Genomic DNA, 24,213 nt, shown 5'->3' with positions numbered 1-24,213 from the left:
AACTGTCGGTTTCTCAACAGGAAAGTTCTTGACCAAGGCTTTAGCAATACTATCCTAGCCCTATGGGTTTCTTTATCCCTGGAGAACTGCTCCACTTCATTGGTTCTCTCTGGGAGCAAATGGACACAAGCAATGTGCTGTTGGGCACAGAAGTGTTAGCAGTTTCCAGAGCAGACACAAGGGGGAAGATACGTACTTTGTTTAGTAACCTGACTGCCTTCACCGCCTCATCTTCACCCAATCTTTGTATTCTCTGTGTCCCAGGCTTCCCTCCTCCAGGAACTTCTGTCTTTTCAGCCAAGGGAGTGTATTTAACACAAGAACAATTGAGAGTCATAAGCTGTGGTAGCCCCGATTCTCCTTCAGCACCTGCAATACCCTACACCTAATATGAGTGCAACCCCAGTGTGGTTATGAGTCCAGTACAGAGCTATCATTAGGGACATGCAGAACCTGCTAGAAGAGTCTCAAAAGAACAAAAATGGAATTAGAAATTCCAATGTTCTTTGAGCTGTGTTATAAAATAGTGTAACTGAATGAACTCTCGTGTTTGGCAGCCTGCTCCAGTAATTAGATAATTAAATCATTGGAATGTCTTAGACTGTAGCAGATTCTCACATGTGAACATTTCATTTCCAGAAGTGATAGATTCTTCTCAGGAATAAAATATGAAGCAGACACCAGAGTGATCAGATGGGAGAAAATGATGCCAGTGAGGCCATTGAGACAACCAGCTCCCTCAGCGTATGATGCGTTGGCTTCCAACGTCATACGAGCTGGACAAGACATGTGCCACCCATGCTGCCCACTAGAGTCACCTCCGGTCCTTCACAAAAGTGCATATATTGAGTCACCCTGCCGGAGTCTTACTTCACTGGTATGGGCTGGCAGGTAGGCTAGTGGTTCTAGAATGTTCCAGGGATAGAATTACTGCTTTCAGGTTATTAAGACTGCTCAGTCCAGTGAGAGGCCTCGTAGACATGCTGGGATCAGTCACTTCTCACAGATGCTGAGCGGATGCTGATGAGTACCACTCTGTAAGCCCAGAAGGAGATGGCACCTTAACCGCTCCAGCCACGCTCATCAGCTGCGCCTCCTCGGCTTCATCAGATCTGCTAGGCCGCAAGCTCATGGCATGTTTACACTCTGTGATCTCCCTCCCAAGTAACCACTGGGTCCACAAAGATGGTAACAAATATTCTCTTCAACAGGGGATGCTCTTTATCCATTACTTTTCCTGATATAATTTATAGATGAAAACCCGCTTTTTTCTAATGGCAGATAATTCCTTCCCTGCAGAATGTCCCAGTGCGTAGATTTCTTTTCTCTTTCCACAAGAATTCCAGACCACAGAGGTGACTGTATCCCTGCCCTTCTCTGAGATGAGGAGAGAAATGTATTCCTGGAAGAAAACAAGTTCTGTGGAGACCACAATCAGAACTTTGCTGAAATCAAAAGAATGGATATATTCTACAGTTCCAAGTCACACATCACTTTTTTTTCCTTATCTGTCCATCTCTTTATCCAGCTTTCTGATAAGTTAAAAAAAAAATCGTGTTATTCTGAGCTTAGTGTTACATGTTTAAGGTTTCTGGGAATCTGCGGGTTTTCCTCTGGTGAGGGAGGATCAACACTAAAGAACAGACTGCTGTTCACAGAGCCCTAGAATCTGGCCTGACATAATTCAACAGTTATCTTAATGTATCTCTTGTGCTAGAGTTTTTTATTTTCTGATGTCCAGAATTATAGTCAGGATAATGTGTATCCCAGAGGAAAGTACACCAAAGTTTGGCCCTTGTAGGACAGACTGTTTCTCCACCCAGGCAGAAATGATAAATAGAACCGATATAGAAGTTGACAGTTAAGTTACTAAACAATTTACCAAGGTCCAGTCAGATCTACAGACAAGAGACTATCTAAGAGGATGAGACAACATCCAGATACCATGTGTTCGTGACTAGGCATTGCTTGTTTTATGAAGGTGGTTAGGAGTCATTCTGGTGTCTTGTTTTTAGTCCCAGACCCCCGAGTTTGTGGCATACCCACTGCTTAGTGTCACCAGGAGATTGCAGCATCTGGTGCTTTCTGTCAGCTGACCATGTTGTCAAGGCTGGCTTCACCTACCTTGTCACGGATGAGCTTAGGAGGGACAGGGCTATCTTGTCACGGGTGAGCTTAGGAGGTACAGGGCTATCTTGTCACGGATGAGCTTAGGAGGTACAGGGCTATCTTGTCACGGATGAGCTTAGGAGGTACAGGGCTATCTTGTCATGGGTGAGCTTAGGAGAGGCAGGGCTACCTTGTCACGTGTGAGCTTAGGAGGGACAGGGCTATCTTGAGGTAGTTAGGTTTAAGCACTTTACATTCCTACATTATTCATGAAGCTGACATGGATAACTCACTTGGACTAATTAAAGATTTAGTGGCCAAGAACATGCTAAGTGTGCTTATAAAACCATCAAAGGCATTTTTAATAAGTTGTGTTTTCAGCTAAGAGGGAGTAGTTGCGGCCCCACTCACCATCCCATTGCTGACATCTAGAGAACTGGAAACTTGTTGAACGTGACTTGTAGACACTGGACAACAGAGATCTTGGGCCTGGGTTGCTTAGAAGGATAGAGACAAGGCAGATGAATCAATCCCATGGTTGAACCGTGCATCTGCCTGGAAGCAATTTTTTTCAGATGGAATGCAGAAACTCCAGCAGTCTTGGGATCATCTTGTTCAGCTAAGGAGATAAAAATCAAGGTTCAGAAAGCTGAAGCAGCTTGCATTTATGAAATGGACTGCCAAATAGAAGAAGCCTCTGTATAGAAAGGACTATGTTAATCTGTGGGCCAGCTATTGGGTAATAAACTAAGTATGTGTAGAATGACCAGACCTCTGGACCAAGTAAAGACTAGATAAACCAGCAAGTCAAAATCTCCCTAGAGACCACCCAGGCTTGGAGCCGTTCAAGTTTTCACAAGAAAGAATGAAGAGGCCGTATTGGATACCTCAGAATTAAGTACAGACTAGAAAAAAAGCTATATCCCAGTCATTGAACCAAAGTAGCCCTAGCATAAAGATCACCCTAGATTCTCCCTGCAAAAGATTACAAATAACCCTCTCAGTAACAAAATGAGCCACACACAACTGGCCTGTCAGAGAATACCCAAAATCTTTAAGGAAAACAATAAAAACGAATACTCCATGCCTGACATCCAACCAGTAGCTACTAGACAATGAATGATGGTTATAAAAAAAAAAATGATCTATGAAAACTCAGCCAATAGAAGCCAACCAGACGTGATGAAGATCGCTTACATCAGTAACAAAGACTGCAAAAGGCTATTCAAATTATTCTCACAGATTTAGAAGAAAATGTGAACCAATGCTTTAAGCACTTAAAGATAGAGCTTTTGGTAGTTAAAGAAAAGACACACAGTATCTAGATAGACTTAAATGATGAAGCACTGGCCAAAGAAAGCAATAGAAAACAGCAATAGAAACCATCCAAGAGTAAAGAAGAAATTACACTAAAATTTAGTGACCCGTGGAGCAGTATTCAAGGGTCAATGTGGGAAGAAAGAGTGGGGGCAATTTTTCCAAACTTGACGAAGGTTATGAAACCACAGACTAAGGAGCCCAGTAAACACCCAGACTGGTCATTGGAGGGAAAACCACAACAAGGGATGCTGTAAACAGCTTGCTAGAAAACAAGGATCAATAGAAAAGACAGGTAGAATGGGGATAAGCATTTCATACATGGAAGCATAAATCAGGATTAATAGACACTTCTAATCAGAACTAAGAACAGACAGGAAAGTTTAAGGACATCTTCAAAGTCCCAAAAGGGGAAAAAAATCAAAAGGGAAGGAAATTTAGTGCCCAACTCCTCTTATGAAGTCAGTGTTACCCTGTCCTAGTTAGCTTTTTACTGTTGTGATAAACACTGTCTAAAAGCAACAACTGGGAGAGGAGAGGGCTTACATGTCTTAATCCCAGTCCATCATGAAGGGAAGTCAAGGCAGCACTGAAGCAGAGGCAGTGGAGGGGTGCTGCTTATTGGCTTGCTCTCCATGGCTTGCTCAGCCTGCTTTCTTATACAAATCAAGGACCACCAGCCCAGTAGTGACGTTGCTCACAGTGGGCTGGGACCTCCAACATCAATCATTAATCAAGAGAAAGTCCCAAAGACATGCCCACAGGCCAACCTAATGGAGGCAGCTCTTCCATTGAATTCCACTCTTCCCAGATGACTCTACCTTGTGTCAAGCTCACAAAAACTAACCAGCACATGCCCTGAAAGCAGTAGGAAAGTCACAGGCCAGTGGCCCTTGCGAAGACAAAGGTATCAAACCCTCAACAAAATAGTAGCAATGAATTTCAGTAATGTATTAAAAAATAATTACCTCAAGTATACTAGAGTTCTTTAGCATAGAGATAGAAATTGTGTTCAACCCTATCAACAGAATAAAAAATGCATAACCTCTCAGTAAATACAAGACAAGCATGCTGGAACTCACTGTCAGTGACACCAACACCCAGGAGTCTCTAGAGAGAAAGAACCTTCCTCAGCCCATAGGAAACGCTATTGCTAGTGAAACCCCACTCATGATCCTAGGAAAACGCAAGAACCAAGTAGACAGAAATCGCCTTTCTCCTCTGTTTAGCACTGAATATCTTACCGAGCAGAACAAGGCTAGCAAAGGAAATGCAGGTATATGACAGCAGAACACAAAGTGTACTTGTCTCTCCTCACAGATGATACAGTTGCACGTGAAAGGGAGTGACAAGAGTACCTTTTGAAATAAGTGACTTGAACAATATCACCAGAATCAAGTCAAACTATAAAACATTTAGTGCGTCTATACAAGGGAATGTCACTTTGGCCGTAAAGAGAACAGACGGCTGAAATAACATTGCTGCAACCTCGGCAGCTCTGGGCTGGGGTGTGACTCATGGGTAGATCAGTTGCCTAGCACACGCAAGGCCCACATCTCAGCACTGGGGCTGGGAGATCTGGATGAAAGAAGCCAGTTACAATGGACAACATGTGATTCCGTTTGCATGATGTTCCAGGACGGGGAAGCTGTTCTGTGATAGCAGAAGTGCGGGTGGTTTTCTCCAGCTAGAGGTCGCAAATGTGAGGGATTGTGAAGGGGACTTTTAGAGTGACCCCAAAACGTCTCTCTCTTTAGTGGTGTTTCCTGGTGGGCGTATGTGTGAGCCTGAGGAGCTGTCTTGGTGCGAGAGTACATTTCTTACTGTTTGAATGCTGTCCCTTCTCAGAACTGATGCTCCTTCGTTACTGAAGGGAAAACCTACAAACCTTACCGTGCTCTCTGGCATGGAGAAAGACTAAGAGCACAACTGTGGATCAAAAGCTTGCCCTCTGCTTTTCTTTTTGCTCTCTGCTGGAATGAACCAGGGCATTTTTGTGGCCAGGAGGTGATGACAGCAGCAAGGCAGGAGAGAGGAGGACAGAGGAGGGAAGTGGACTGAGAAACTAGCTAGTTCGGCGTTCCTCCCTTCAGGAAGTGCCCCCCCCCACACACACACAGTGTCGTAATAAGCTCCCTGTCTGTTCTCTCCCCTGACTCCCAGGGAGCCTCCTGCTGCAAGGAGACTCACAGAGCCCAGCACTGAGGAACAGCAGTTCCTCCTCTGCTCTGGTGGCTCGGGAACTCACTGACGCGTTATGCGGAATTGTCTTCCTCCAGGGTGTCCTCCAGGGTGTCCATCGTGTGTCAGAAATGCTGTGTGTGCCTAGAACAAGACTCATGTCTAGATAGAAGAGCAGTTCGGGAGACGGGATAAAATGACCTGGTTCTAACCCTGATTGGGCCTATAACCGACAAATGAGCCTGAACAAGTCATGTGACCTCTGTGAGGGACCTATTTCCTACCTTCCAATTTCAGTGGGAAGGCCCTCCCAGCAATAATTCCTATTTTGATAGCCATTTTAATGTCTGCTGCTAATGAGATTATGGTGTTACTTGAGCTTGTTTCTTCTGGTGTGGCCAGGAGGGTAATGGTAGAGGGCTGGACCCTAGCTCATGACACAGTGATACTGTCTCTTCTTTCATGAGCCCCTTTCTTAGACCATGACACTGTCCTTGGTGGCAAAACACAGTCACTCAGGTAGTCAAAAAATTCCCAATGCTCAGTTTGCATCCCAGTTAAATTAGCCACTTCTCTCACAATCCTTCAGGCATTCATAACCTTGACAACTCTTTAATAGTGTACATCTTTGTGTCTTACACGGCCATCTCCACTCACTGTGCCTCCCCCTCCCAGGCAGAGCTCTGCAGAGCTTGCGCCATAGCCCTAAATTTGAGCCAAGCTTTTCATAGAAGGCCCTGTTACTGTTTATGTTTCATTGACCTATACGGTGTTGACCACAGCGTCTGTAGCACAGGCTGAGCCTAAGGCTCATCTGAGCTGGCCGGGGTCACTCCCTAACTCAACCACTTAGAGAACATTCTGGGTTTTCCACTGCTCTTTGTTAGTTATCAAGATGGCTGCTTACGTTCATTTGTTTAAAAGATTTTATCAGATCCTCTTTCTAGAGCAGAAATTAACTAGGAGGCGGGAAGACCATTTCAAGAGGTGGAGATATGTAGGTACAAGGTCACTGTGGCAGAAAGGACCTTGGTGAGTCAGAAAGACCAGAGGATGTTGATGTGAGGACCTGAGAAGAGACGAGACACTAGGGAAGGGCTGTCTCAAGGAAGGACGGGCCAGAGCTATACACAGCAAAGGAGGCTCATGACTGCTGTGCACTGACTGATTTCAGAAGCCCACGGAAAGGACGTTAGCTAACAAAGCTGTGTGAGCATGACTGGGTCACAAAGGTCACCAAGAGTGACCCACTTTTACTGGCTCCCTCCCAGATACGACCACAGGCTCCAACCCCAGGCTCCTGCTCTCTGATAACAATAGCTGGTGTGTTCTCAGAGTTAGGTTTGTACCAGAGTCTCCCCTAAACATGTTTTTAAATTGTCTGACTAAATCCCCACAATCAAGCAAAGGCACTGTCCTGTTACCACACTTCCTTTCTAACAGTCATGGGAACTTGTAGCATCCACAGCCATAGACTCTTTAGCCAGTAAATGCCACACAGAATCTTGCACTGACGTTGGGACCCAGTGGTGCCTATACCTGTGACCCAGCTTATTCTTTACTTGGGTAATGGAGACCACAATGAGGCCCTGAACAAATGGTACCATGGTACCATGGTCGAACTGTCCTCCCCTTCAGTGTGAAGATATAATGGGGCCGATGACAACAGCATCCCCACCCTGTGAGGTGATAGCTTGTAGTGGAGAAGGGTCCAGAAAACAATTCAAACAATGGAAGGACTCTCTGGTGTTTCTGGAGGGACTTAGGGTTAATGGAATGACTATAATGGAATCACGGCTGCTGAGGCTGAGGGAAGGTGCTCACTTCCCAGACGTATGAAAGACTCGTTACTGTGCCCCAAGGATGCAAGTGATGACAAGGGTCTTATGAAATCTGACTGCAAACATACATGCTGTCTGCTCCATAAGATGAAAAACCAGTGAGTTCTGAAAATTGTATGGGAATTATGGGCTTAGATCACATGCGGTCTTTGTCAAATCCAGTGAAATTAGTAAATTTCCAAGAGCCTTGGTCTCCTCTGGACTCATTATCACTGTCACCATCAATACTGAGAGCCACATGGCAAGGAACTATGACTCATGGTATTGAGACACGGAGCCAAACAAACCAGAGAGTACAGATTCACTTTTAAAACGCATTCTGAAAAATTCCTGTCAAGCCAGTGGTTGTTGAGTATACACGAGAGCCTCACGTGATCCTGCCAAGAAAAGCAAATCCAAAATCATCAGAGAAAAGTAAAACAGAGGGCATGAAAGTCTGGGTGGCTGCCCTGGTCTCTAGGGGGCTAAGGATTGGGGTTGATTGGTCTACTTGGCACCTCTCTATAAAACCATGTCCATCAGAGTTTGCACCGTGTGGTGTGTGTGTGTGTGTGTGTGTGTGTGTGTGTGGTGTGTGTGGTGTGTGTGTGTGTGTGTGTGTGGTGTGTGTGGTGTGTGTGTGTGTGTGTGGTGTGGTGTGTGTGTGTGTGTGGTGTGTGTGGTGTGTGTGTGTGTGGTGTGTGTGTGTGTGGTGTGTGTGTGTGTGGTGTGTGTGTGTGGTGTGTGTGGTGTGTGTGTGTGTGTGGTGTGTGTGTGTGGTGTGTGTGGTGTGTGTGTGGTGTGTGTGTAACAGTAGTGGAAGAGTAGAAAAGATCCTACCTTTTTTATAGACACAAATTGAAGTTCAGCTGTCATTTGCCTGCTGAAGCTCAACGGTTCCTCGAGGAAGCGATGCTGTAGCCAAGTCCTTGCTTTCTTGTCTTTCTTACCAAAATAAAGATTCAGCTGTAGTTTTTCTCTGAGCCCATTTCTGAAGACTGCAAGGCATTCAGGCTTCATGATGGCAGACAGGCAAAGCCAATGAAAGCTGATTTCTTTTGTTCGGCAGCTGCAGAACCAGGAGATTCTGAGGGCGATGATGAAGAAGGCTGAGCTGGAAATCAGTAGCAAAGTGAAGGAGACAATGCAGAGATTGGAGGACCCGGTGCAACGCCAGCGCACCCTGGTGGAGCAGGAGAGACAGAAGTACCTCCACGAAGAGGAGAGGATTGTCAAAAAGTTACGGTAAGTGCTGGCCACCTGGGAAGAAAAACTGTTTACAGGGTGCTCTTCTTAGTTGGTACTGTCCTCCTCTCTATCTCTGTGTACATCAGAGATCTGCTGGGCCTGGTATCTGTGGTTCCAAGTGTCCCTCTATCAAGGCCTGGGAAACTCTACTGTCCCCATGGCAACATGTCTCTTGACCAGGAAAGTGTGGGACATATGTAGAGAGGAGGGGTGGGATTGGCAGGAGAATTGGGGACAAGGTGATAATGGCATCTCATGTTTGAATCATGCCGTTCCTATCTGCACGGTACCTTCTATAGACCATACTCCTGCTCTGGACACTTGCTGCATGTCTGTCTGGGCTGTGCATAACAAGTAAAACCCACAGTAGAACAAGAGAAGCCACTCCAGCAAAGTGTCCTCTGATGGACTTCTAGTAAGAGTCAGAAGAGGTCAAATTGGTTGTGTGTGACTTCATCCTTAATGAATGTATACTCTGAGCTCTGGACTCCCTCCTGCAGCTACCCTAGCTCCCTCCACTTTACCTAGAGGAAAGGAGTCCTATCACCTCCTCAATGACCATCCTCTGCCTGCTCCACTAGGAAAGGCACCAGGAGGCACAGTCGCTAATCACTTGCTGCCACCTAGTGGTCCTGTGTTTCTCAGCACTCTATCCTCACTAATCTTTTTTTTTTTTTTAAAAAAAAACAAAAACAGCTTTTTCTTAATTTTGCAGGCAAACTGAAAGGATACAAACACATGGGGGAATGAGTAAAGATGCCTGGACAGATTGTTTTTGTTGCTTCAAGTGGAAGAACGTAACTTAGCTCTGTTGGAGTTAGTACCTGTGTACACACACACACACACACACACACACACCCCAGAAATCAGATCTTATGTGCGTGCTAAGCCATAAGAAGAGAGGCGATCATCACTGGTGGGACTATCAGGCATACCAGAGGTTATCTATTAGGGAGTTTTGAGGTCAGTTTTGCTTTCTCCAAAGGACATTTGACAATGTCAAGGGACATTCACGTGTGTCCAAAATGACTGGAATTTGGGGTCATTTGTTATTAGCACTCAGTGGGTAAAGGCCGGGAACACAGTGTAACATCATTTGCGCACAAGATAGTCCTGCACTAAAAGAAATTATCTGGTCCAAAATGTCAAAGTTGAGAAACCTGATTGTCTGATTTCCTTCTGTTGGAGTAACTGGCTCATGCCACCCCTGCACACTGCCTGCTTCCATTTCTAGTCTGTCACCACTTTCTTCCCTCTGTTTTTCTCTCCCTCCCTTCCTGTCACCAAGTGTACTCATTGCTCCCTTGGCTGACATTCATACCCTTGAAAATTAAGAATATCTTCCACAAGCCACATGCCACTTCCCCCCCCCCCCCCACACACACACACACATCCCTGGCCAAACTGGGCCTCAAATGACAGGCAGAGGAGAACCTTCCTGAAGCTGCCTTGCATCTCTATGCACGGTTCCAAAACAAAGTACCATCTACTGCGCTCCCACCACCTCCATGGAACCCAAGGTGGAGCTGGGACACGGCAGGGCATGCCCTGCTCCTTCACCTGTCCTTCCTGAGACCCTCCATGTTCAGTTCCTCTGCTATCTGACCCTCTCCCCCACAGCGAACTGGAGGACTTCGTTGAGGACTTGAAGAAAGACTCTTCATCCGCTGGCCGCGTGGTGACGCTGAAAGATGTGGAGGACGGAGCGTTCCTCCTGCGCCAAGTGGGAGAAGCTGTGGCCACCCTCAAAGGTGAGGCTTCTGCAGGAAGGGAGGTTAGAAGTGTGTTTCCTGGAATGTGTAAGAATCTTCAAATATGAGCCTGTCATCCCAGCTATTCAGGAGGTTGAGGCAGGAGGATACCTTGCGCTTAATTGAGAACAGTACAGGGAAATAGTGAAACCTTGTTTCAAATAAATATTTAATAAATAATCTTTCAGATAGGGAAAGATTCATTTGGGACTTCTTAGAGGACTCTCCGAGAGGGAACTCAAGATGGAAACTGAGTAAACAATTAACAATGTCTGTTCACTTTTACTGCACCTGACAAACATACCAAATCTTGAAAACGACCCTAACTTTCAGTTGACCGTAACCATAATATACAGGGGATGGATCTAGAGGGGTTGTGACCTTGTCCAACGTCACCATCTGTGCTCTTGGCCACTGTCTCCCGACGTGTAGGCATGGTACTTCTCTGTGCTACCCTAGGCATGGGATGGGTGTGGTTATTCTGCCTTCCTATCCCATAATTCACTGCTGGTTTGGCCTGTAGGAGAATTTCCAACCTTGCAAAATAAGATGCGTGCCGTCCTGCGCATAGAAGTGGAGGCCGTGAGGTTCTTGAAGGAAGAACCGCACAAGCTGGACAGCCTCCTGAAGCGAGTGAGAAGCATGACGGATGTCCTGACGATGTTGCGGAGGTGACTGCCGTGGCTCTACTGGGGTGGGTGAGGAGGAGGCTCAAAGGCTGCCGTACAGTTCATGGGCTCTAGGTTCCTGCCCTTCTCCAGGGACCTACTTCTACTAACATCATGACTCATCACCCCTTATTTATGGCATCCAGCTCACAATCTCAACATCTGTTACAATATGGCTTGAGGGCATAATTCCTTCAGTGCAGACTTTTGCACTGGACCCATCATAGGCTTTTAAATTGTTAGTCATGTGCTGGGCTTGATTCCCACTACTATGAAATTAATGAATTTAGAAATAAAATTAGGTAAGTAGTTTCAAAAATCAAATAGTTTCAAAAATTAAATGTAACAATTTGTAGGCAAAGAACAAATTAAAATACTCTATTAGCTTCCTTCGCCTTGGGGGGTGCAGTAGACTCCAGTTAGAAAAACCGAGCCAAGTGTTTACCTACTGAAAGAGTATCTGGGAATCTGATGGTACCACCAAGGAAAGAAATGCATGCTTGAGTGGACCTGCTCATCAAAGATCACTACTGTGAAGAAAGATCCAGAGGAATCACCGCCTGAATGAAAAAGTTCTAGAATCATCAAACCCATTGAAAACGTGCTTACAGAGGCAGGAGTGTAACTCAGTGGTAGAACACTTGCCTAGGATGTGTTCAGCCATGAACACCACCACACACACACACACTATATATATATATGAGGAAGGAAAAAAGAAAGAATAATTCCCAGGTGGAAGTAATGTCAGAAACTTTGTAAAAAGTTTCTTCCCTGACTATAATCACTCTATCAGCTTTAGAAGAAAATTATATTGGATATGCAGTTAACTTTAGGATGGATAACTAGTCATAAGAAGCAGATTCGATTTTTCTAACAATAACTAACCTCAACAAGATAATGCTCCAAAGCAAGGGTAGAGTCAACTTCAGAAATGCCAGATGCCAAAGGAATTCTAAGTCCACATAGACCGTCCAGGAAGGAGCTGTACTGTTAGACATTCATTTCCTCTTACCAAGTGAACTCTCTCCTCCACTACACTAAAAATCAGTTAAATTATATCTTCAGTAAGCTGTTACCCAATGCGACAGACATGAAGTCTAAACTAAGCCAACCCCATTAAATGAAAACCGTGGCTGGCAGGAAGCAGTGTCCTTCTCTCTTCTCTCTGGAAACCAGTTAAAAATGTTCTTATACCCAGCACAGGGTGACTAAGCTGAGTATTTGTCTTAGCACCAGAGAATACAGGTCTTGAAAAAGATGGGATCATGTGCTTTGAATACTTAGTGACTTGGAGACTTAAGAAGCCTATAATAGGTAAAGTAAAAGGCAAAAGATGCACAGATGTGCAGAAGAAAGTCATAGAACCCAGTGTCTTTTGTTCAAATCAGAGAAAAGAGAAAGCATTCTAGTAAGAAGAGAATGCCAGACTAATTAAAACGTGGGGACCAAGTCCCTTGTTTACTTGCTACAGTTCTCGGTACATAACTTTACAGTATTAACCCAAACACACACACTCCTCATAGGAGGCACTATCTTTGTTTGTTTATTTTTCAAGACAGGATTTCTCTGTTTAGCCCTGGCTGTCCTGGAAGTCACTCTGTAGACCAGACTGACCTCAAACTCAGAGATCCACCTGCTTCTGCCTCGTGAGTGCTGGGATTAAAGTCACTGTGCCATCACCTCCTGGCTATAAGAAGGCACTGTCTTTATTGCCGTCCTAACATTCTACAGAAGTACCTGAGACTCAAAGTGGCAATGTCCCTGACATTCTAGAACATGTGAGAACTGACACTCAAACACATGTGTGTGCTTCCAAAGATTCTTGTCTTTTCAACTGCAGCCTGTGTGAAAATAGACATAGAACTTTGAATGACTCCCAAAGAACCAGGGAAGGTGGCACACGCTCATAATCCCAGCCCTCAGGATGATCACAAGTTCAAGGTCAGCCTGAGCTACACATAGACTTTGTCTCAGAACCCAAGCACATGGATATAAATCAGTTGTAGAACATTTGCACAGCATGTTCAGGAAGATGGGGAACAAAACACACCTCAGTTCGCAGTCACAGTAGGCCTTGAATTTCAAAGGCTTGGTTGAGTCCAAATACAGGTAAAGACAGCAATAAGGTAAGACACAGGCTAACATGGCTCACAGTCCAAGAATTTGAAGGCTTCTAGGAGCTTCTGTCTGAGAATTGAGTGTATTTAAGGGCTTCACAGGCCAAAATCAGGTGGAGGAGTGAGTATTAATAAATGTGTGTTCACTTTCACTTATCACCACCAAACAGTCTGGGCACAATAGTGCTACCATAAGAGGAAGAGACTATCTCCTGGGGCTGATAGCAGGGCTCAATGGGTAAGGGCACTTGCCACAAAGCCTGAGGACCTGTGTTCAAATCCTTAGAACCCAGGTAGTACCCGGTGCCGTAGCATGAATACACCTATGACCAGATGGGAGGCAGAGACAGGCAAGTCTTCAAAAGCTCACAGGCTGTGCTGGCATTGATGACCACACTGGCATCAATGGCAGCAATGAAGTCCAGCCTCGGACAAGGTGGAAAGTAAGGACTGAGACTCCACAGGTTATATCCTCTGCTCTCTGTGTGAAGATGGTTCGTGTGTGTCTGAATTGACACTCAAACACACACACATCAATGACGACACACACACATGAAACTGTCTTTTGAAGAAAGAACTGCAAAAGCCCATATGGCTTTGGAACGTTACTAAGATAACCTTCACCGTTGAGTTCTTTAATATTTTCACCTAAACTGGTACTGATGCGTGGCATCACAGAGGGACATGAGATCACAGAGGGACACTGGTCACCATTTAACACTACTGTACATGGTCTCTTCTAGGCATGTCACTGATGGGCTCCTGAAAGGCACAGATGCAGCCCAAGCTGCACAGTACGTTGCCATGGAGAAGGCCACGGCTGCAGAGGTCCTGAAGCATCAGGAGGAGACAGTCCACGTGCCGGGACAGTCCGTCCACAGCAGCATCGGAGGCCCCGGCGATGTGAAGTCAGAAGTGGTGCCCGTGTCCACCATGACGGTTCACCATGTACAGAGCTCCCCTGTGGTCATGCAGCCCTCCCAACACTCCTCAGCCTTGCTGAATGCGGCCCAGAACTTGTCTGGAGGGACTGGCTCCCATACAGCCAGTTCCATAGCGATCACACAGGAAGCAACCTCGGCACCACAGTCAGCTCCAGCCCCCCAGTCTCCTCAAACCCCAATGAATGGTTCCTCCATGCAGAGCTTGTTCATTGAAGAAATCCACAGTGTGAGTGCCAAGAACAGGGCAGTGTCCATTGAGGTAGAGTCTGATTTCCATTTCTCACACCCATGGCCTCCCTGCAGGCAGAGGGTTTATATTCTGACTGCTGTATATTTAAATTCCAATGTATGGATATGTACTATGCACATATATGAATAGGACTGTATTCATATGATTATAATATGGATCAAAGATATACGTGACTAAAAATAGGTTTTTGTAGATATTTAGGGGTTTTGTTGTTGCTGCTTGTTTTTAGATTTTTCTGGGAGTAGGGTTGAGAGAAGGTCATCGGGTGTAAGGATGCCCCCTAACTTGGAGAAAGATGGGTCAGGGATATGTTGGTAAATGTGAGCAGCGAGCTCTCATGGGGAAAGACCGGCTAAGAAGCATCCGCCAGCTCCCATGGGAGCTGATCTAGGATCTGGTATGTCCACTTGACGTGGCTAAGTGCAAGCTTCTAGGGAAATGAGGCCTGTGCGTTTTCTGAGCCAATACACACAGAGCCTCCATGCTAACGGAGCTTTGGAGAAGTCACTAGAATCTGGGTAAGCAAAAGGCACTGTCTTAGCTTGCTTTCTGCTGGTGTGATAAACACCTTGACCAAAAGTGACTTGTTTAGGGAAGGTTTTATTTGACTTACATATCCTGGGTCACAATCCACTGAGGGAAGCTAAGGAAGGAACTCAAAGCCAAAACCCAGAGCAGGAACTGAAGCAGACACCGTGGAGGAGCACGGCTTACTGGCTTGTTCCCCGTGGTTTGCTCAATCTGCTTTCTTATATACCCCGACCCTCCAGTGGGCTGAGCCTTTCCACGTCAATCGTTCATCAAGCAAGTGTCTGCAGACTTGTCTACAGGCCATTGTATGGAGCATGGAGACACTTTCTCAACTGAGGTTCCTCTTCCCAGATAACTCCAGCTTGTATCATGTTGACAGAAAACTAGCCAGGACAAGATGTGGAGGAAGGCATTCTGGGCTAGAGCATTCCTAAAAAAGAAGGAAGGCGGGGAGTGAAACCAGTTTAGCTGGTTCTATGTTGATCTGGGAATGTTGATCTGTATGTTGGAAGCCGGTTCAAGTTCCCTGGGGTGCGATGTAGAGATGTTTGAGAACACAGAAGGTCTGACAGCAGTGAGTTTTCAAAATACTATCTCCAGGAAATCCAGGGACAATACAGAGTCAGTTGATGAGAGGGGTCTGGAATGGCAGGAGCCAAATGGGAAGTTTTCGTAGTCTAAGGATGGAGACAGAGCAGTGGCCATGGCAGGCAGCACCGGTGCTGTGGCGGTGGAAAGGCTAAAGCAGGGAGGCTGGGAGTTGGAGGGCAGCCTGGGTTACACAGGAAGATGCTGGGGACAGGACAACAAAGCTGAGCATCTGCTGCTTCCTGGGTTCCCATCACTGGAAAAACAAAGGACATACAAAAAAAAAAAAAAACACATTATTTTAAATACATTTTGCTTCCCCAGCTCTCACTTTCCCCTAATCCCAGAGCCTTTCCCCAGCTGTGTCCCCAGCAACCTGGTCATACCCACCCTCACCTGGCTTACATGTCACCAGCTGATAACTCCAGGTGTTGGGATGACCTCTTAAAACTTCCATAGCCACAGTCACGTGGCCTCTAGACAGGGGTAGTTTCCATTCCACATGCAATGTCTGTGCCAGATCCATGTCACCTATATAAAAACTGCTTATGGAGGAAGGGATGGGAGGCTGTGGGTGGAGTTTCGCTCTATCCCCAGCACGGGGGGCAGGGGTGGGGGGTGTGTGCATTTCCTTACTTAAAGGATGTCACTGTGACAACACTTTTATTTTATAAATACCTACTAAAAGCCTGGAAGACACAGTTGTCCGTAAGATGTGTGTATTTCATGATGTAAAAGGACCCTTAGGCGCTGTGTCTGAAAACGCCCTGAACATGGGTAGGGAGGCCCAGGGCCTTTCTGTCTCCTGGGCCATTGACAAATCAGGCAAGCTTTATTCTTTCACTGATCCTTCCTATCTCATAGCCTTTGGGTCAGCAGTGAGCCAGGCTCAGTGCATGCCAGGTGCTCGGCACTGGGGAGGGAAAGCACAGGAGACTGACAGTGGTAGCAGGAGGGCTTCTGTTTGTTTAAAAGTACTTGACTGCATCTCCACCATGACACTTGACCACAAGCTAGCAGAGAATCTAAACAACACCCTTCCCATTTTATAAGAAAGAAAGGATGACCCAGAAGTCATATAGTGTCTTGAGCAGAATTAGAATTGCAGCAAAGGATTTTTTTAACCTTAATTATTTTTGCAGCTAATGCATAAAAACATAAAATTGTACGTATGAATAGAGTGCCTTATCATATTTCAATACATGAGTGCACTGTAAAACCGGGACTTCGGTTCTTACTGTGGTTCTTAGGGAGTGTTTGAGTCTGGGTTTCTATTTGTTTAAACATTCCTTTTGCAATGAAAGTTGAATTTAGAAAACAAAGTTGAGTAGTAGAAAACACCTTTGGAAGCAACATCCCTACCCATTTTAATTTAGCATTGACAGAGTATGTGGTAAGTGCCGAGTGATTGTCAAGAGGTAGATTTGAGCTTCCAAGATAGCTTTTCTGTGGGTGAGTGTCACAAGGACTAAAGCAGCTCGATGGATCTGGGCAGTGTGGCGATATAAGATGGCAGGCAGCCTCAGATGGACCAGGGATTATCAACACTTTAACTGTGTGAAACCCCTTTGGCACATGCATCAGCATAAAATCTATAACCTAAGTCTTCTCTCTAGTTTTTAAACTAGCTGCAGTTGTTATTTTCCTGCAGAAAGCAGAAAGGAAATGGGAAGAAAAAAGGCAAAATCTTGAACAATATAATGGGAAAGAGTTTGAGAAGCTGCTGGAAGAAGCTCAAGCCAACATCATGAAATCCATTCCTAACCTGGAGATGCCTCCAGCTTCCACCCCAGGGCTGAAGGCTGACGCCGCTGGTGACAAGCAGGAGCTGTCCGGTAAGGACCAGCCTACAGCAGGCCTTGCAGAGATGTGCGAGCTCCCTGGCCTCAGATCAGAGTTTATCACACATATAAGCTCCTGTGCAATGGCAGGACCATGCCTCTCTTTCTAGAATCTCCATGGCTCAGCAGGTGGTCACTTGCCACCAAGTCTGACAACCTGAGTTCATGTAGCAGGAGAAGGGAGAATGAGCTCCTGTCTTCTGATCTCTATGTGCAGGCCACAGATAACACCACCACACACATGCACAATGCAATCTCTCCACAAAAGAAATTTCTGGAGGAGGTCAAGATGCTGCAGGGGCCATGGTTTTCCAAAGCTGGCTTTTCTCCTCAGGTCCGTGAAGAGAATTTCTGAGAGAATTTCATTACATTTCTACCTTATATAATTGTCTTCCCTATTATTAATCTTTTCACAGTCTGTTGGTGTCTCATATAATTCTCATATTTTTGTTATTTATGCACCACAAATATAGCAAACATTTTGTAAAGATATGTCTCATTTTCACCTTTTACCTTCAGATTAAAAATTCCCAGTGGGCAGTGATAGCGCATGTCTTTAATCCCAGCACTTGGGAGGTAGAGGCAGGTGAATCTCTGATTTGAGGATAGCCAGGGCTACACAGAGAAACCCTGTCTCCAGAAACCAAAAGTAAATAAATATGTAAAATTCCTGCATAAATTATTCAGTTACCGGCATAAATATTATTATTCAGTACATTGCTATTTCCCACTTAAGAAAACAAAACAAAACAAAAATATCAGAAATAGTTCACTAATACACAGGTCACCCAGAATATGTAGCAGTCACCTGTAGCTGTAAATGCTGATTTCTCTCAGTGTGTGTGTGAGTGTGTCTGTGTGTGTGTCTCTGTGTATGTGTGTGTCTGTCTCTCTGTGTATCTATGTATGAGAGAGAGAGAGAGAGAGAGAGAGAGAGAGAGAGAGAGAGAGAGAGAGATTTTTATGCATTTATACTAGTGAAACAAAAGTTTCCATTATAAGGTCTTATAAAAACCTTCATGGGCGTATTGTTAAACTACACAGGTAACCGGATAGATAGGAAAAATTTGATGGAAAATTTGAACACCACAGCCACAGTCATTGTTAAATAAAAATTATTCAGTAGATGTTTCTTTAAAATAACAGGGAAAGATTTGTTCAAGAGTCTTGCAGTAAACTGGGCTGGAGAGATGGCTCAGTGGTTAAGAACACTTACTGCCTACTCTTCCAAAGGTCCTGAGTTCAATTCCCTGCAACCACATGGTGGCTCTCAACCATCTATAATGAGATCTGGTGCCCTCTTGAGGAAGAGACTTGGTCAATTGTCCTCATCAACTTAAACCATGAAACCTATGGACAAGTTCAACACAATTGCCATATATGGGCTGCCCACACATGCTTCAACATTGCCAGGGCAAAAATTTCATTTTAATTTTATTCTTGAAGTAGACGAGAGAGAAGTATCAGTCCTGGAGAGATCCTTGCTACGCTGACAGGAAGATTGTCTGCTAAAGCTAGGCTCCGTAGCCAGGCCAGGGTCCAGTCAAGGAGGCTAAAGGAACTTGACCAAACTTTAATTTGGTCAAGGAAGGAGTCTACCCTCAGGACACTGAGAAGACAGACCTCTATTTTCAGCCTTGGCAAACTCTGGATGGATGCTCTAAGTCAAGGCAGCCTTGAAGCCACACCCCTTTAGGAAGACTCATGACTTACTCAGGTTTTCATTACAACTCAAAGTAGAAACTGAAGAATCTCCTCAAAACAAGTCTCAGTTTCCCATAAAAGCAAAATATGCCCCTTGGAGTCCAAGCCAAGTCCATAGAGAGAATAAGAGAAAACTCCAGAAACCAGTTACGGGTTTTGGTTTGGTGAGTCTGTGGGTCTCGGGTAGAGAAAGGGCAGAAGCCAGGCTGTTAAATTAACCTTTGAGTGAGAAATGGCTTTCCTGAACAGGAGGTAGAACTGAGAGATATCCATGTCCCCCAACAGTGCTGTTAACTCTGATTTCTAATACTGTGTCCCCCACATTGCCAGCAAGGGAAGGCATCTTTCCTAACCCTTCACCATGACCCTTCTCCCCAAAGTTCCACGTTTTCTTTGTCTTTATTCTTTGTCCCCATTTCCTCTGTACCTCTCCCCTCTTTAGCTAGGGTCTGTCCCCATAGCTATGTGAATTCTTATTATTACTGTTTCAGGCTGGGCCTGGAGGCTTTGGAAGCCTGGCAAAGGGTTTGGGACTTAACTTTAGTTTTCCAATTTTTTCACTTTTCCAGTGTCCATCAGTTTTTATATGTACCAAGAAATTCACTTAATAATAAATCTACTAGTTTGCATTGCATTCACAATAAGCCAATGATTGTATACATGTTTATATATCATTTCACCCCCAGAACACCCCAATGGAAGGTCTGTTGTAGTAGTATGTTGTATGTAGTATGTAAGAGATGAGAGAACTGAGTTAGCAAAAAGGGAGGTCACACATGCCGGGGTTTTCTGTGAGTTCATTTCAGTTTGTTGTGAAGGCTGTCCCCTTAATCACTGGTCTATGATGAGAATAGAGAGTTTTAAGTTATTATTATTGTGTTTGTATACACCAGATGCATCTTCAAAAGAGATTATCTTTGAAATGGCATACTCTTTTCCAGAAGATTCTCCAAATTCGGAGCAGGAATTGGACAAGCTAGGGGGAAAGTCACCCCCTCCTCCGCCCCCACCCCCGCGAAGAAGTTACCTTCCTGGGTCAGGACTTACCACCACAAGGTCCGGCGATGTGGTGTACACCAGCAGAAAGGAGACCGTGTCTAAGGTCTGATGGGTCGAATCCTGGCAAACTGGTTTCTAGGTGCAGACAGTTCTAGCTGGCCAAACATTGAAAATCAATGAGTAGTGATTCAGCTCACCTAGATCCCCAGAAAGTGCCCCAGATGGAGACTGTCGGCCAGTGCTATTGGCCAAGCCTGGGCACCGTGGGTGCTAGTCTTATGTGACTTTAGTGGGACAATATGAATGCATATCACCAGCTACTTTCCCTGGTGGGGCATCATTAACCTAAAGTGGGGGTGGGAAGAGACACAGTCTTACCTAGGTAACAGATCAGACGTCGTAGCTGCCAGTATCAGCATAGAAAGGTGTTGAGTGAGCGAGCATAGCTTATACTCGGAAAGCGTTGTCCCCTGTATTAAATGAAAAAGGACAATTTCCAATCGGAAATGCAATGTGGGGAGGGCCTTTTATAAATATGGGGAATTTGCAATTTTATAATTCTTCAAACCATTCACCAATGTGACAACTTACGTAAACAAACCCAAGATAAATGCAAGGAAATCAAAGAGCTTTTTGGCTGGAAGAGACAGAGCTAAAGAGGCATTGAGACTCCACGTAGTCTGACCTGAGGGTCTTACACCAGGGTCTGTGGTTTGAATCCCCTATAGGTGAGCAGTGAAGACCCTGGGCCAGCCCCACAGACTAGAGCTACAAAATGTCCCCCAGAGGAGCCAGCCTCAGCCTGGGCCCCGTCCCCACCACCAGTCCCGACCTCTTCCGCCAAGGATGAAGAGGAGGAAGAAGAAGAAGGAGACAAAATCATGGCAGAACTCCAGGTATGTAGCTGAGGCGACTCCTGGTATTGTCTGTCTGAGTTCTCATCTGGGCTTCCCAAGCCTTGGAGCCCACAGGTTTGTTACCTGACGGGGCTGGTAAAGGGCGTTGGAGCTAGCATATGCTAATTGTGTCTTTTAGTCCTGGCCTCCGTTTTTCCAAGCGGAGAGCCAGCCACCTCTCTAAGCACCTGGAAGATGTGTAGGTAGAGACCATTTTCAAAGCAATTCTGTAAAGTTTACATAGAAAAATCAGTTGCAGACCTCCCTAGCTCTAAGTGATAGGAATATTCTATTTTTTCCTATTTTCCTTGCCTTTTCGGAGTATATTATTAGGGTTTTTGGTTTTGTTTCTGTTTTTCTTTTCTTTTTTACTGGCACAGCGCTCTGCCAGGACTGAGAATAGATTGCAGGGTCTATACCCAAGGCCACCCCATGTCCCTGTCATAAATGTGACTCTTCCCTACAAACATGTCCTGGGAACTCACCTCATTAGATACATACATAATTCCTAGACCAAATTCTGGATTTTTTTTTGACTCGCACTTTTTACGGACATTTTTGCTTCTGCGAGACTGGATCCTGTGTGGGACTCCAAAACATGTCATCTTCTTACCACCCATGTGGTTGGTGCAGCCCAGGGAATCTAACTCCTTCATGTGGAATGGGGGAAACTTTATACCAGGTCAGTTTTGTGATACTGCGTCTGCTCTGGTTTTCATCACATTCATGGTAATAGCTGCCAAAATTGAGCTCCTTATAAGGAAAGTATGTCTCCAGAGTGTTCCATTGGCTGGTGAACCCTTTGACTACTCACCCAAGCTCACAGATTGTCAAGCTCTCCACCAAGCAGACTCCATGAGTTCTTACAGTGGTCAGAAACTTCCTGACAGGAAACAGATTTATAGTTAGTAACCATTAGACTTTTGAATGTTCCAATGTTAACACTCCAATAGAAATCATATATTTGTCATAGCTACTTCTAGCTACCATTTGAGATGACCTCCCCCACATTTAGAGTCCTATGTCTTCAGTGTCTTCTGTGCCAATCCCTTTCCAGGAGTAGGGTATCTGATATCTGGCTTCTTGCTCTGTAAGTGGCTAGTAATAATAGAGACTGAAATTCTCTAGCTCTGTCGGTCCAGTTAGTTTGCTCATGTGTGCTCTTGAGTCAGACCCCCGGCATGACAAGGAGACTCTTCAGTCCCCTCTAAGGGTAGTTTCCATTAAATAGAGCCCTATGTTCAGGTGACCCGGCATCAGAAGAAAATCCAGGCTTGGAAATATAACTTCTAACAGCTTAAAGGACACGGTCTCAATTGGCAGCCTGTAGATAAATCAGGCATATCTCAGACAAACCAGGACTCACTGTCTAAGGAACAGACAGCATGGAGGGCAAAGATGACCAAAACAGAGAGACATCAAGCATTGAAGGCAGAAGATGGTCCTCGTTGTCAGTCAGCTATGTCCTGATGTTAGGACAGATGCTAGAATGTTCACTTGACAGAGTCACAAATTCTTCTTTCTGCCTACTGAGGTGTTTCCAGATGTCAACATTTGACATAGAGAGAATACTAGGCAATTATTTAAGATTATTCACTTCAGTAAGTTCTTTTTCATGCAAACTGCACTTGTGAATGACTACAGCATTTGTGTGGAGAATGCCCTACACCCAGACTCTTATTTACTAGTTCTCTTGAGTGAGCCGGCAGCACTGGCGCTCAGTTATGCTGGCTGCTTGCTGCACAGCCATGCTTATCTCAGGCCAAGCAGCAGTAAACTCCACAGTCACGATGCCAAGAGACTCTCCCAATGTCCCCAACCCTGTCACCTGACAGAGAGAAGCAGTACTTCTGCTCTCTTGTAGGGATATAGCCCCACCCATTGGGGGCGTGTTCGCCTCGGGCTAATGTTTATGGATAAATCTGCCGGGCGTGAGCCCAGCAGCCCTTTTTTTGTTTAAACAAAAAAAGGAGAAATGATGGAGGTGGGTCATCTTTCTATCTGTTGTTTCATTGGTTAAGTAATAAAGAAACTGCCTTGGCCCCTTTAATAGGACAGAAAATTAGGTAGGCGGAGTAGACAGAACAGAATACTGGGAGAAAGAAGCCGAGTCAGGAGTCGCCATGATTCTCCCACTCCAGACAGACGCAGGTTAAGATCTTTCCTGGTAAGCCAGCTCGTGGTACTACACAGAATATTAGAAATGGGCTAGATCAATATGTAAGAGCTAGCCAATAAGAGGCTGGAACTAATGGGCCAGGCAGTGATTAAAATAATACAGTTTCCGTGTAATTATTTTGGTTCATAAGCTAGCCATGTGGGCGGCCGGGTGCTAGGAACTTAGTCCGCCGCTCTTATTACAACAGAGTGTCATGGTATGCCAGTTATGTTAGGCCTTAGCCAAAGTTGGTTGACTCAACATTGCAAACGAGACTTTGGGTGATTGCCCAGGTAGTCAGTTGTCTCTGTCAATTGTTGCACATTTTGGATATCTCTCGATTGTTAAGTAATATTTATTCCCTTCTCAGATCTTTGACGGAGTTGAAGATTATATAATTGTAGTTACTCTCTATGTTATTTAGACTCCTTGAGATAGAATGTTTAGCAAAAGTTTTGTTCTCAATATTGTTTGTTATATTTATTATTTGTTATTATTGTATATAGTTGTATTTGGTTTAGTTCTATCTTATTTAGACAAAAGGGGGAGTGGGCGCCAAAATGTGGCGGCGCAAATGAAGCAGACAGATTATATAGATATATACAGCTTTAATAAGGAAATAGACTTACAGGACCACAGGTTCCCGCGGAGCACAGCGGAGCAAAAGAAAAAAAAGGGCTGCTGGGCTCATGCCCGGCAGATTTATCCGTAAACATTAGCCCGAGGCGAACACGCCCCCAATGGGTGGGGCTATATCCCTACACTCTCTCTATGAACTAGTCTCCCTGACCCTGCTCACATGAGCCAGCTGCAGGCCCCACTCATATGTCCAGAGCTTGGCAGCTCCTTGACCATTCAGGACCACATGGTGCTAAAGGCGTTCGCTGCTTGGAAAGGAGCCACAGTGAGCATGGGATCTGCGACTGTTTCAGAGATGAACAGGCGTGCATTCTTTCTTTCTAAGTTTAAAATGTCTCGTGAGGTTTTCTTCCTATCATGTCAATAAAACTGATAAGAAATGAGGACCATAAAGATCTTTTCATCTTTTCTTGATTTGTTCATGTATTTGCCAACATAAAAAGGTCAAGACA

General features: G+C 45.1%; 1 protein-coding gene across 14 annotated transcripts in view; it reads left to right on the top strand.

The window, feature by feature from the left end:
• The window catches only part of Kiaa1217 (KIAA1217 ortholog), a 789,026-nt gene that overhangs the window by 755,421 nt on the left and 9,392 nt on the right, over positions 1-24,213 (top strand). For 12 of the 14 annotated variants that reach the window (XM_057787133.1, XM_057787136.1, XM_057787132.1 and 9 more), the window contains 7 exons: positions 8,497-8,672; positions 10,296-10,426; positions 10,950-11,097; positions 13,955-14,414; positions 17,176-17,359; positions 20,011-20,171; positions 20,797-20,964. In XM_057787133.1, the coding sequence (XP_057643116.1) occupies positions 8,497-8,672; positions 10,296-10,426; positions 10,950-11,097; positions 13,955-14,414; positions 17,176-17,359; positions 20,011-20,171; positions 20,797-20,964 (1,428 nt within the window). The remainder of the gene's footprint in view (positions 1-8,496; positions 8,673-10,295; positions 10,427-10,949; positions 11,098-13,954; positions 14,415-17,175; positions 17,360-20,010; positions 20,172-20,796; positions 20,965-24,213) is intronic. The other 2 variants (XM_057787130.1, XM_057787141.1) reach the window with 1 other exon arrangement.

This window comes from Chionomys nivalis, chromosome 13 (assembly GCF_950005125.1).
Source record: "Chionomys nivalis chromosome 13, mChiNiv1.1, whole genome shotgun sequence".
NCBI classification, from domain to species: domain Eukaryota; kingdom Metazoa; phylum Chordata; class Mammalia; order Rodentia; family Cricetidae; genus Chionomys; species Chionomys nivalis.
Note: the sequence above shows the minus strand (reverse complement) of the source record. Positions and strands in the feature narration are given on the sequence as shown.